General features: G+C 43.6%; 1 protein-coding gene across 3 annotated transcripts in view; it reads left to right on the top strand.

Annotated features, from left to right (window-relative positions):
• col12a1a (collagen, type XII, alpha 1a) overlaps positions 1 to 15,083 on the top strand; it is a 394,452-nt gene that overhangs the window by 173,771 nt on the left and 205,598 nt on the right. For all 3 annotated transcript variants that reach the window (XM_063055440.1, XM_063055439.1, XM_063055441.1), the window contains one exon: positions 10,915 to 11,044. In XM_063055440.1, the coding sequence (XP_062911510.1) occupies positions 10,915 to 11,044 (130 nt within the window). The remainder of the gene's footprint in view (positions 1 to 10,914; positions 11,045 to 15,083) is intronic.

Genomic DNA, 15,083 nt, shown 5'->3' on the forward strand with positions numbered 1-15,083 from the left:
CGCTCCCCAACATTCTGTCCTATTTTTCTGTTTTGGTTTTCTCAGTTGACAGACCAGTAGATCTATATCATCAAAAGATCCGGGCATTTCTGCACGGAATCATCACCGGATAGAGAGGTGAGCCGCAGAATTGTTTTTTAAAGTAATATCAGAAAAATTGTCACAAACTTCAGGCAACTTCTGTGAAGAGATAAACGGAGTTACTAACCTTTCCACAGAATGATACTGATGACAGCTCAGAACTTTTTCAGAGCAGCACACACAAAGTGCTGGAGGAACTTAGCAGATCAGGCAGCGTCCATGGAGGGGAATAAACAGTTGCTATTTTGGGCTGAGACCTTTCATCAGGACATCAGCCCCTTCATCAGATACTACCTGACCTCCAGCATTTTATGTGTCTCGCTCTGGATTTCCAGCATCTGCAGAATCTCTTGCTCTCATTATTATAAACACAGTCTCTCCCTCCACAGATGCTGCCTGACCTGCTGGCTATTTTCAGCATTTCCTTAGTTAACTACAGATTTCACCATCTGATTCTTTTTGATCACAATATTTTGTTAGTTGATGGTGAGAACTCATTGGATAGGAGGATAGAAAAAACTTGCTCCATTCGTAAGATCTAGGTTCACTTCCCACTGCTGTATGTAAAGAATTTGTATGTAGGATCATAGAGTCATAGAAAAGTACAGCACAGAAACAGGCCACTCGGCCCATCCCGTGCATACTGAAACATATAAATGACCAGCTGTCCAACACCCCTACCATCCATGTACCTATACAAACTTCTCTTAAACGTTGAAATCAGCCTCGCATGCATCATTTGTGCTGGCAGCTTGTTCCACCCTCTTCCGACCTTCTGAGTGATGAAATTTCCCCTCAGGTTCTGCTTAAACATTTCACCATTCACCTTTAACCCATAACCTCTGATGGTAGTCCCACCCCACTTCAGTGGAAAAAGCCTGCTTGCATTTACTCTACCTATAACCCTCATAATTTTGTATACCTCGATCAAATCTCCTCTCAATATTCTACATTTCAAGGAATAAAGTACTAACCTATTCATTCTTTCCTTGTAACTCTGGTCCTCCAGTCCCAGCAACATCCTTGTAAATTTTCTCTGTACTCTTTTAAACTTATTTACATCTTTCCTGTAGGTAGATGACCAAAACTGCACATGATAATCCAAATTAGGCCTCTCAAATGGCTTGGACAACTTCAACATAACATCCCGCCTCCTGCACTCAGTATTTTGATTTATGAGGCCCAACGTGGCAAAAGCTTTCTTTTCATGACCCTGTGGATTTCCTCCAGGTGCTCTGGTTTCCTCCCACGTTTCAAAGGTGTACAGGTCAGGGCTAGTGAGTCGTGGGCATGCTATGTTGATGCAGGAAGTGTGGTGACACTTGCAGGTTGCCCCTGGCACATCCTCGGACTGCGTTGGTCATTGATGCAACGAAGTGTTTCACTGTACGTTTCGATGTGTGTGTGACAAATAAAGCCAATCTTAAAAAAAAAATCCATAACTCGTAAGTTTACATCTACTGGGTATCTTGATGTTGTTAATATCCCCCACAAAGCCATATAAATTAAGAGAGGTGGCTGGAAATGTGGTCTGTCAAATAGGACTCTCATGCAACATGCTTACAGCAACCTTTTCTGCTTTGTTAACCGAGACGGGAACATCTGTGAAAATACAGAAACCTGATGCAGATGTGTTAAGTATCCACTCAACAATAGTGCCAACAGTTTTGCTTTGAATATTTTTGAGTAATTACATTGAAACCTTATATTAGCAGACCATTAACAAACTCCAGAATTTCACAATGAGGTCTGTACTGAAGGTCAGGTTAAAAATTCCAAGCAGTGGCAAGAGTTGTTGTTTTTTTTTGAACGTTAAAGCAGCTGCAGATAGTTTTGAGAGTGAAACTGTTTCCATGAGTGTAATGTGCTCACGTCCATTCACACACGCACTCATGCCCTGTGGGGATATTTGAGTGAGGGGGTATCCGACTGCAAGCTTTAACTCTTTGCTGCCAGAACACATTTCAAATCAGACTGCAAACATCCAGACTGGATCTTGCTTCAGTACATCATTCTCCATTCTCCAGCCCCCCCCCCCACACCCCCACAAACCCAGTGACCACCCGTTTTAACGCCACTTCCCATTCCCATTCCAATACGTCCATCCATGGCCCCCTGCACTGTCGTGACAAGGTCACACCGTTTGACAAGACACTCACCCTCCTCGCTGTATGCCGACTCGTCGTTGTTGCTGATGAGGCCAGCCACTGTAGTGTCATCAGCGAACTTGATGATGTGGTTTGAGCTGGATGTGGCAGTGCAGTCGTGAGCCAGCAGTGTGGCCACCGTCAGCCCTGAGGTTGGTGCCAGTGCTCAGCGTGATGGAGCTTGAGATGTTGCTGCCAATTCGGACTAACTGGGTCTTACCGTCCAGAAGCCCAATATCCAGCTTTAGAGAGGGGTGCTGAATCAGAGCGAGGACAGTTGACCCACCTGCCTCTGAGGGATGATCATATTAAACGCTGAGCTGAAGCTGACGAACAACATTCTGGGTTTCTAGGTGGAACAGGATGGAGTAGAGGGCCGAGGCTATGGGAATATCAATAGACCAGCTTGAATGATAGGTAAACTGGAAGGAGTCCAATATGAATGGAAAGTGGGATTTTATTCTATCCATTACAGTACAGAGAAGAAATTTGTAGAGATGGTAAAAGGCAAAGATCGACTGGACAGCCAGAGACTTATTTCCCAGGGCAGAAATGGCTAACACCAGGGGACATAATTTTAAGTGATTGGACGCAAGTATGGGGGGAGGGGGCAATGTCAGAGGTATGTTCTTTACGCAGAGAGTGGTGGGTGCATGGAACACCCTGCTGGGGTGATGGTACATTAGAAACTCTTAGATATGCACATGGATGGTGGACAAATGGAGAGCTATTTGGAAGGCAAGAGTTAGATGGATTTTAGAGTAGGTTAAAAGTTTGGCACAACTTTGTGGGCTGAAGGGCCTTTACTGTGCTGTAACGCTCTGTGTTCTAACATTAAAAAAATTGCATTTCTTGGTTGCAGTTTAAGTCGGCTCACACTAAGAATACAAAACACCTGCTGCCTGCCAATAAAATATTTTTGATTAAATTAAATAGTAGTTCCTTTGCTGTGGTTGACCCTTTTGGCAAGTTCCTTTAACCAGTGCCTAATCTGTGAAGATGAATAGAGACATTTTTATTGATTTTCATTGATCTTTTGTCCTGGTTTCTGTTACTTTATCAGAAACAGACTTTTTTTGTTGTAAACAAAGTCATCCAAAAGTTTTGTAATCGCCAATTGCTATAAAAATGTATCTGCACTGCTAATTGAAAAACTTATTTCTTTGAAAATATTTACAATGTACTTTTATTGTATTCTGCCATTGTTGGTGAAAATTTAATTCCACACATTTAGGACAAAGGAGGAATATTCTGAGCTGCATTTAAACACGTCCTTTCTGTGGAGGAACTGATGCCTCCATCGGTCAGGGTTGACTGTAGATGTTGTGACCAAGCTGTCTAGATATGCAAGCCAGGGCAGTACAATATGTTCTTCCCCTTCATAACAAGGGGAATTGAGTATAGGAGCAAAGAGGTCCTTCTGCAGCTGTACAGGGCCCTGGCGAGACCACACCTGGAATATTGTGTACAGTTGTGGTCTCCAAATTTGAGGAAGGACATTCTAGCTATTGAGGGAGTGCAGCGTAGGTTCACAAGGTTAATTCCCGGGATGGCGGGACTGTCATATTTTGAAAGATTGGAGCAACTGGGGTTGTAGACACTGGAATTTAGAAGGATGAGAGGGGATCTGATTGAAATATATAAGATTATTAGGGGATTGGAGAAGCTAGAGGCAGGAAACATGTTCCCAATGTTGGGGGAGTCCAGAACCAGAGGCAACAGTTTAAGAATAAGGAGTAGACAATTTAGAACGGAGTTGAGGAAAAACATCTTCGCACAGAGGGTTGTGGTTCTGTGGAATGCTCTGCCTCAGAAGGCAGTGGAGGCCAATTCTCTGGATTCTTTCAAAAGAGTTAGAAAGAGCTCTTAAAGATAGCGGAGTGAAGGGATATGGGGAGAAAGCAGGAAAAGGGTACTGATTGTGGATGATCAGCCATGATCACAGTGAATGGCGGTGCTGACTCGAAGGGCTGAATGGCCTACTCCTGCACCTATTGTCTATTGAGAGCAAGCTCCCCCTCGCCACACATCTGATGAACCCAGAGGAACCCAGGGAGACTGATGAGGGGGTATAGCTGCAAGGCGGCAGAGGTTTGAAGTAAAAGTTTTCCTTCTCCTGGATAAGGCGCCACAATTAAAAGTATACGAAGAAAGTACAAGTGGCATAGTACCGTAGCGGTTAATGTAATGCTATTACATCACCAGAAAACTGGGCTCAGTTCTGCTACCATCTGTAAGGAGAGTGTATGTTCTCCCCATGACCCAGGTTCTCCTCTGGGTGCTCTGGTTTGTTCCCATAGTGCAATTAGTTTAATTGGTCTCAGGGATTTAATTGGGTTGCAAAGGCTCATTGGGTCAGAAGGACCTGCTACAGTGCTGTATTTCTAAACAAATGAAAGCTATAAATTAGAAGCAGACTACTTTTGTTGTAAGTAAACCCATCCAAAATATTTGTTTAAAATCTTCTGTAATTGCCATTAAACTGATTAATATATTTCTGCTCAGCCTTTGAGAAACTCATTTCTTCATAAATATTTATGATGTTAAATAAATATAAAAGCAAAACATTGCTGGCAATCCGAGATAAAGCAAAGGTGGCTGTAGGTACTCAAGCCACATCTGTCAGAAGTCGATAGTTCACGCCCCAGGTTGGTGACCTGCACCTGGACTGAAAAATGAAGAATACAAATGATTTCAGTATTAATATTGCAATGGATAGTCCTCAGGTCAGATATATCTCAAATTTTCTTTAGAGATTCCTCATGGTTACAGGTCCTACTGGCCTAACAAGCCTGCCCCACCCTATGACACACATGTGACCAATTCAAGATCTTTAATGCTTAGCTTTATTTGTCAATATTGAGGCTTTATAAGGCACTGACTATGCCTTATTTGGAGTACTGTGAGCCGTTTTGGGCCCCTTATCTAAGAAAAGATGTGCTGACATTGGTGAGGCTGCAAAAGAGGTTCATGAAACTGATTCCAGGATAAAAAGGCTTGTCATGTGAGGATCGTTTGATGGCTCTGGGCCTGTACTCACTGGAATTCAGAAGAATTGGGGCAGGGGGAGTCTAAAACCAGAGGGGACAGCCTCAGAGTAGAGGTTTCTATAGAACGGAAGTGAGGAGGAATCTCTTGCACTAGAGAGTGGAGAATCTGTGGAGTTCATTTTCACAGGAGGCTGAGTCATTGGTATTGATTTAGCAGAGGCTGATAGATTCTTGGTTGGCCAGGCCATAAGGGGTTACGGAAGAATAGAGGAGACTGGGGCTGGGAGGGAAATGGATCAGCCATGATGAAATGGTGAAGCAGACTCGATGGGCCAAATGGCCTAATTCTGCTCCTACATCTTAGCGGCTTATGGCCAGATGTGGCTTGACCAGCAGAGTGATTTATCTGAGAGTGCAAGGATTGTGCTGGGGGTAGCTCACAAGTGTCGCCATGCTTCCGGCGGTAATGTGACATGCCCACAACTCACGAACACTGCTCCGTACAACTCTGGACTGTGGGGGGGAAACCGTAGCAACTGGAGGAAACCCGCATGGTCATGGGGAGAATGTACAAACTCCTCTCAGACTGTGACAGGGATTGAACCCAAATGTTCTGATCAGTGGTACTTTAAAGTGTTGCACTAACTGGTACATCTTTGGAATGTGGGATGAAACTGGAGCACCCAAGGAAACCCAGGTGGTCATGGGGAGAATGTACAAACTCCTTACGTGCAACAGCGGAAGTAAACCCAGGTTGCTGGTGTTGTAATAGTGTTACGTTAGGAGCTATGCTACAATCCCACCCTAAATACTTTTGCCCCTCCTCTGGAGTTTTTGTCTTAATATTCTATTTGGATTCAGAAAGGGCAGGTCCTGTTTGACAAACATGCTGGAGATCTTTGAGGATGTAATGAGTGCAGTGGATAGAGGGGAATAGGTGGATGTCGTATACTTAGATTTCCAGAAGGCATTTGATAAGGTGCTGCACAAGAGACTTATAAATAAGATACGGTTGCATAGAGTCGGAGGAAGTGTATTGGCATGGATAGTGGATTGGTTAACCAATAGAAGGCAGAGAGTTGGTGTAAATGGGTGTTTCTGTGGTCGGTAGTCAGTGGTGAGCGGGGAACCGCAGGGGTCGGTGCTGGTCCGCAGCTGTTTACCATTTACACTGATGATTTGGAAGAGGGGACTGAGTGTAGCGTAGCAAAATATGCTGATATCACTAAACTGAGTGGGAAAGCAAATTGTACAGAGGATGTGGAGAGTTTGCAGAGGGATAGAGATAGGTTAAGCGAGTGGGCCAAAGTCTGGCAGATGGAATACAGTGTTGGTAAATGCGAGATCATCCACTTTGGATGCAGCTCTATAAAACTCTGGTTAGGCCACACTTGGAGTACTGTGTCCAGTTCTGGTCGCCTCACTATAGGAAGGATGTGGAAGCATTGGAAAGGGTACAGAGGAGATTTACCAGGATGCTGCCTGGTTTAGAAAGTATGCATTATGTTCAGAGATTAAGGGAGCTAGGGCTGTACTCTTTGGAGAGGAGGAGGATGAGAGGAGACATGATAGAGGTATACAAGATATTAAGAGGAATAGAGTGGATAGCCAGCGCCTCTTCCCCAGGGCACCACTGCTCAATACAAGGGAACATGGCTGTAAGGTAAGGGGTGGGAAATTCAAGGGGGATATTAGAGGAAGGTTTTTTACTCAGAGAGTGGTTGGTGCGTGGAATGCCCTGCCTGAGTTAGTGGTGGAGGCAGATACACTAGTGAAATTTAAGAGACTGCTAGACAGGTATATGGAGGAATTTAAGGTGGGAGCTTATATGGGAGGCAAGATTTGAGGGTTGGCACAACAATGCGGGCCGAACGGCCTGTACTGTGCTATACTATTCTTTGTTCTAAGTCTTATTATTATTTAAATGGTGAAAGATTGCAACATGCTGTTGTGCAGAGGGACTTGGAAGTGCTTGTTCATGAATCGCAAAAAGTTGGCTTGCAGGTACAACAGGTTATTAAGAAGGCAAACGGAATGTTGGCCTTCATTGCTAGAGGGATTGAATTCAAGAGCAGGGAGGTCATGCAGCAACTATACAGGGTACTGGTGAGGCTGCACCTGGAGTACTGCGTGCAGTTCTGCTCTCCATACTTGAGGAAGAATATACTGGCTTTGGAGGCAGTGCAGAGGAGGTTCACCAGTTTGATTCCAAGTATGAAGGGGTTAACCTATGAGGAGAGATTGAGTCGCCTGGGACTATACTCTCTGGAGTTCAGAAGTATGAGAGGGGATCTTATAGAAACATACAAAATTTTGAAAGGGATAGATAAGTTAGAAGTAGGAAAGTTGTTTCCATTGGTAGGTGAGACTAGAACTAGGGGACATTGCCTCAAGGTTCAGGGGAGAAGATTTAGGATGGAGATGAGGAGAAACTGTTTCTCCCAGAGAGTGGTGAATCTATGGAATTCTCTGCCCAGGGAAGCAGTTGAGGCTTCTTTACTAAATATATTTAAGAAATAGTTAGATAGGTTTTTACATAGTAAGGGAATTAAGGGTTATGGGGAAAAGGTAGATAGGTGGAGCTGAATTTACAGACAGATCACCCATAATCCTATTGAATGGCGGGGCAGGCTCAATGGGTCGGATGGCCTACTCCTGCTCCTATTTCTTAAGTTCTTATTTCATCAAAAACCATTTCCGACCTTTCACTTGTACCTTATCCCGGGAATGAAAGGTTAATGTATGAGGAGTATTTGATGGCGCTGGGCCTGTATTCACTGTTTAGATGAATGAAAGGGGATCTCATTGAAACCTACCAAATATTGAAAGGCGTCAACAGAGAGGATGTTTCCTAAAGTGAGAGAGTCTAGAATCAGAGGGCAAGTCTCTGAGTAAGACATCCATTTAGAACAGAGATGAGGAGAATTTCTTTAGTCAGAGGATTGTGAATCTGTGGAATTCATTGCCATAGACAACTGTGGCAGTCAAGTCAATCTAATCAAAGAACCCTTTTTCCTGTGGGTACTCTGATATCCTCCCAAGTTTGGTTTAATAAGACATAGAAGCATAGATATTGATTATGGCTGATTTATTATCCCTCTCAACCCCATTCTCCAGTTTTCTCAATGTAACGTTTGATGCCCTTATTAACCAAGAACCTGTCAATCTCTGCCTTAAATATAATCAATCACTTGGCCTCCACAGCTGCCTGTGACAATAAATTCCACAGGTTCTCCACCCTCCGGCTGAAGAAATTTCTCCTCATCTCTGTTCTAAAGGGATGTCTTCTATTCTGAGGCTGTCCTAGAGTCCTCCATTATCAGAAACATCCTTTCCACTTCCACTCTATTTAGGCCTTTCAATATTTGATAGATTTCAATGAGATCCTCTTCCTCATTCTTCTAAACGCCAGTGAGTACAGGCCTAGGGTCATCAAATGTTTCTTGTACATTAACCCTTTCATTTTGTAAGTTGCCCCTCATGTATTTGGATGACCAGGGAGAGCTGATAGGCACATGAGAGAGATCATGTAAAATAGTGTGGGGAAGGATACCAGGGAATACCCTCAGAGCATTAATAGGCCACATGGCCATCTTCTGCACCTTGAAATATAGAGTTCAGCTTTTGCTTCCACAGGGGCTGCCTGACCCACTGAGTCCTTGCAGTATCTTATTTTGCTCTGTAGATTCCAGATGGTGGGGTCGAGATATACCTCCACCAAAGGAGATGTAAGGTGCTTCTTCCCTCCACTAGCCTGTAGGTCACCCTTAGGCAAGGTGTAGCACCTGCTTAGCTCCCCCCTACTTAGCTTCAGGGCCATGTGAATCCATGGGAGCAGGTGGTGGATGGTCCTACGAGCAGCCAGTGCATATCACAAGTTCTGGTTATGGGACCACTAACACCAGGAAGACAATCTCTGAAGAGGATTGATAATGGCTGGGGGTCACCCGTCTGGTAAAGACACTGCCCAGAAGAAGGCAATGGCAAGCTACTTCTGTCGAAAGGTTTGCCATGGTCAATCATGGTTAAAGTCCAGGATTGCCCATGTCATATGACACAGCACATAATGATGATGTCATATGACAGGGCACATAATGATGATGTCATATGACAAAACACATAATGAAGATGATTCCTGCACCTGCTGTCATGAGTTCTTCTCTTAAGCATTCTCGAAGTCCTAAGAGAATATGGACAGTGCAAGGCAGTCTTTGCAATCCACAGCAGAAGAGCAGGCGGTTATCGCATGCGTTCTGGTCTATACTCAGCTTATGTGCGGCACCGTAGTGCAGCGGTTAACATAACGCTTAACACCACCATCAATTAGTTCTATATTCAAAATAAATTTATTATCAAGGTATGTTTATGTACCCTGAGATTCATTTTCTCGCCGGCATTCAGAGTAGAGCAAAGAGATACAGTAGAATCAATGAAAAAATGCACACAAAGATGGACAACCAATGTGTAAAAGAAGACAAAATGTGAAAATACAAAAAAATAAATAATAATCATAATAAATCACCAAGTAAATAAATAATAAGAGCATGAGTTGAAAAGTGAGTCTACAGGTTGTGGAATCAGTTTGGAGTTGAGGTGAGTGAAGTTATCCACACTGGTTCAGGAGCCTGATGGTTGAAGGCTAATGAAGTTCCTGTGGGTTCAATTACTGTGGCTGTGTGGAAGGAGTTCTCCCCTGACCACGCGGGTTTCCTCCACGTGCTTTGCTTTCTCCCACATTCTAAAGACCTACAGGTTAAGGTGAGTAAGTTGTGAACATTGTACATTGGTGCCAGAGGCATGACGACACTTGTGAGCATCCCTCGGGACAACAATTGCATTGTGTTGATTCAAATGACACATTTCTCTGTTTTTTTTTTGGATGTACCAGTGAAACTAGTATATTAAAAAAAATCAGTAACCAAATTTCTTCCACTCCAACCAACTCTTCCTTTCAGACGCAGACAAAATATATTTCGTGAGGATTATTCAATCATTTTATTATGATTAACTGATCACATTGCTCTTGTTGTGAGCTTTCCCAGCCAATTTACTCTGTTTCTGACATCACATCTGTAGCAAGTCTGCAAAGTCACCTTATTAGCTATAAAGTTGAGAATTGACTTGATAGGCTGAATGGCCTAATTCTGCCCCTATTTCTAATGGTCTTACTGGGTACTGCTCCTATCTCTAATGATCTTACTAGGTACTTGATTGGTAAGGGCGAGGAGGCTACGTGGAGAAGTCAGAATAGGGTTGAGAGGGGTAATGAATCGGCCATTATGGAAAGGAAGAGCAGACTTGATGGGCTGAATGGCCTATCTCTGCTACCAAGGGCACTATAGTAGTATAGCAGTTGGCGCAATGCCGTTATAGCAAGGGGCATCAGAGTTTGGAGTTTAATTCCCATGTCATTTATATGTCCTCCCCTGGCACATGTGGGTTTCCTCTGGGTGCTCTGGTTTCTGCCCAAAGTCTAAAGATGTACCAGCAAGTTAATTGGTCAGTGTTAATTGCCCCATGATTTGGTGGGATTGCTGAGCTGTACGGCTCAAAGGGCTGGAAGGGCTTCCTCATGCTCAATAAATAAATGTCTTATAGGTTTATATCAATAGGGAAAGGATTGATGCTCTGGAAATGCAAATCTTTATCTGGTTCTGTCCACCTATTACTTAACAAAATGCTTTTTTTCCTTCAAGGTCACAGTGGGCTCAAGAATGAACAGTGTGGTGTTGCAGAAGCTGGATCCCGATACACCGTACTTAATCAGAGTTGTGTCCGTTTCCAGAACCGGAGATGGTGGACAGATAACTGGCAATGGCAGAACAAGTAGGTTTGATGTCCCGTTCTGTTTTTGTTAACGTTATTAATTGTGATTGTGGAGCATTGCAGTAGAGTAGCGGTGAGCGTGATGCCATTACAGGTCGGGCTGGTGGACTTCGGAGTTCAATCCTGGCATTGTCTGTGAAGAGTCCGTACGCCCTCCCGGTGGAATGCGTGGGTTTCCTCCCTCAGTGCAAAGGCATACCAGTTGGTAGGCTAATTGATCATGGTAAATTGTTCCATGGTTAGGCTGGGGCTAAATTGGTGGGTTGCTGGAAGGTTTGGAATCGCCTACTCCATGCTGTATCTCTAAATGAATGAATTCTGAACGACATGGTCAACTAATTTATTATTGTCACGCATTGATTACAGTCAAAAACATCTTTCATTCCTTTTATAACAATCAGTTCATTACAGCACTGCATTGAGGTAGTACAAGAAAATAAAGCAATAACAGAATGCAGAATAAAGTGTCACAGTTACACAGAAATGTAGAGCAATTAGATGCAAGATCATTATGAGGTAGATTTGAAGTCGAAGTCAATCTTCTAGGGAACCATTCAATAATCTTATAACAGTGTATTAAAGCTTAAAAGCCTGGTGTTCCGTGCTCCGAGACTTTTGTACCTTCAGCCTGATGGGAGATGGGAGAAGAGAGCATCTTGGGGGTGGGTGTGGTTGTTGATTATGCCAGCTGTTTTACTGAGGCGGTGACAAGTGTAGGGGGGGCTGGTTTCCGTGTCACGCTGGGCTGTGTCCACGACTCTCCTGCAGTTACACTGCTTGGTAGGGCGGCCTAGACACGGAAGCCGTACAAGCTGCCAGTCCTGCTCCACCTCTTTGTTAGCCTTGGTAATCATTTCTAGACTCTTGGCCTCACATAATAGCCCAAAAGATGCTCTAAATGCCCCTAACAATGGAATCAGAATCAGCTTTATTATCCCTGACATATATCATGTCTCTTTGTAGTAGCGGTATAATGTAGTGAATAAAAATGCTGTAAGTTACAGTAAGAAATATGAAAATAAATAAGAAGTGCAAAAATAGAGCAAAATTGTGAGCAACATACATCAAAGTTGCTGGTGAACGCAGCAGGCCAAGCAGCATCTATAGGAAGAGGCACAGTCGACGTTTCAGGCCGAGACCCTTCGTCAGGACTAACTTGTGGTCGAAAAGTTGAAGAGCCGAAGAAATTACAGATGGGGAGCAGTGAGAGATGGTTTCACTGAACTCCCGTCGAAGAGAGGATCTAAACTTCTTCGGTGTAGGCATCAAATTGTGAGGAAGTGTTGATGGGTTCATGTCCGTTCTGATGTCTGATGAGGTGTTCCTAAAATGCTGAGTGTGTGTCATCACTTTCCCCCATCTCCTCCCCTATGCTGAGGCTTTCCGTTGGTTGGGGTTGACCGTGGATGTGTCCCAGCAGTCTACACGATAAGCAAGCCAGGGCAGTATGATATGGAGAGCAAGCTGTTACCCATGTAGCAAGCTCCCGCTCTCCACCCATCTGATGAACCCAAAGGAACGGCAGAGACCGATACAGTTCGGCACCAAAGGCTTCACAGGAGTCGCCAGTCAGCGTTGAACTCAATGAAGGACTGCCTTTGGGACTCCAGCTCCAGATTTTTCCTTGTGGTTTACTCCCGAAGCATTCCCCGTGAGTGGGTAGCCACAAGGCAGCAGAGGTTTGAGATCAGAATTTTCCTTCACCTAGAAGAGCTGCCAACCACAGCTGACGAGCCCATCTGCTGAAAGCAAGTGGTTTTTAAGGTGCTAGTAACCCACCTTTGCCCATTTTCCTGTCAGTCAAAACTTTCACTGGGCTTAGTAGCTAAGCCGCATACGAAGGCCAGGAGCTGGACTTGGTTGTCAGAGGCTATATCAGATGCACATCATTAGGAGCATTCAGCGGTAGTGGGAGCATATCCCCACTACCAGCCCTGGCTATAACAACCTTAAGAAACCTCCTCTGAGGTAGTAAACATAGAAACATAGAAAATAGGTGCAGGAGTAGGCCATTCGGCCCTTCGAGCCTGCACCGCCATTTATTATGATCATGGCTGATCATCCAACTCAGAACCCAGCCTTCCCTCCATACCCCCTGACCCCTGTAGCCACAAGGGCCATATCTAACTTCCTTTTAAACATAGCTAATGAACTGGCCTCAACAGTTTGCTGTGGCAGAGAATTCCACAGATTCACCACTCTCTGTGTGAAGAAGTTTTTCCTAATCTCGGTCCTAAAAGGCTTACCCTCTATCCTCAAACTGTGACCCCTCGTTCTGGACCTCCCCAACATCGGGAACAATCATAAAGAGAAGAGGGCATGTCTCTATTGATGATGGATGCTGCCTTTTTGAGGGTCTGCCTTTTGAAGATATCCTGATGGTAGAGAATGTTCTTGCTATGATGGAACGGGCCAGGTCTACAACCTTCTGCAGCTGTTTTTGTTCACTTTATTCTGCATTCTGTTATTGTTTTCCCTTGTGCTACATCAATGTACGGTGGAATGACATTATCTGTATGGAATGCGTGCGAGATAAATTTCATTGTACCTTGGTACTTGTGCCCAGAATAAACCAATGTGTCAATTTACCTTTAACCCAATGTTAATGTAACCCATTCAATTTGGTTTGGACCTGTTGAGTGTTTCCAAAAATGTCTGTTTTAGCTTTTAGTTCAAAGTAGGCTAGCAAAATGCAATTCCCCTTTCTCTATTGTCCGCCAGTGCACTGAGTTTGGAACTGTTGAAATATACTTCCAACAGGGTGGAAATCCATCATACAATTAGTAATTTGGCCTGAACATCTCAACCTCCTTCAAAGAGACAACAAGAAAATAATTTATTTGAAAAATGCAGAACTGATTGGCTTGGGAGCAAGAAGGAAAATAGAAGAAAACCAGAATGTACTTTGAAAAGTTCAGTGGTTGAGTGAACTGATTGGGAAAGGGATTCAGGGATTATTGTGGAAAAGGCTTTGAAATCACTCGCTTGCCGCTCGGTTGCTTTCAGAGAGGAAAGAAACAACATTCCTCAACAGTATCACGACCTCAAAAAAAAAACATAAGACCATAAGACAGGAGCAGTATTAGGTGATTCAGTCTATCAGTCTGCTCCACCATTCCATCATGGCTGATTTATTACTCCCTCAATCCCATTCTCCTGCCTTCTCCATGTAAATTTGATGCCCTCATTAATCAACCCATGCTTCAATGACTTGGCCTGCACAGCAATCTGTGGAAAAGAATTCCGCAGCTTCATCACTGGAAGCACACTTTTCACATCTACGCTGTTTAGGCCTATCAAAATTCAGTAGGTTTCAATGAGATCTTCCATTGTTCTTCTAAGTTCCAGTGAGTACAGGCCATAATGCGTATGCAGAGATGCTCCTTATACATTAACACTTTCATTCCTTGGGATCATTCTTATGAACCTCCTCTGGACCCTTTTCAATCCCAACACGTCCTTTCTTAGATATGGTCCTAAAACTACTCACAGTACTCCAAATACAGTCTGGCCAACAATGTTCCCTTAAATTTGTAATGACCAGTTTGCAGAAAAATCTTGTGCTATGCAGTTTTTTGCCCAGTGACAGCAACATGTGCACTGAATAATTTCTTCAATAAAGCAGTATAAATAAGCCAGTTCCAATATCTGAAGACAAATCATTGCAAAATCCACAATGCCAACACTGTCTGCATCAGAAATTGGAAAAGGAAATGTGATTGTGTACCGTCATGAAATATACTTAACATGCCGACAAGGAAGCGGGTGACAACCTTTTGTGTGCAGTTTAAATTCATTTGTGTGCTAATAGCTAAAAATGTACACACATGTACACCTTAGCAGGAACATTGCCTTATAAAGCCTCAGCATTACATTCTTGCTCTTATATTCTAGTCCTCTTGAAATGACTGCTAACTTTGCATTTGTTTTCCTTACTCAGCATGTAAATTAACATTGAGGGAATCCTGTATGAGGATTCCCAAGTCCCTATCCAACTCAGATTTCTGAATTTTCTCCCTATTTATAAAATAGTCTATCC

This window comes from Mobula hypostoma, chromosome 8, assembly GCF_963921235.1.
Source record: "Mobula hypostoma chromosome 8, sMobHyp1.1, whole genome shotgun sequence".
Classification (NCBI taxonomy): Eukaryota; Metazoa; Chordata; class Chondrichthyes; order Myliobatiformes; family Myliobatidae; genus Mobula; species Mobula hypostoma.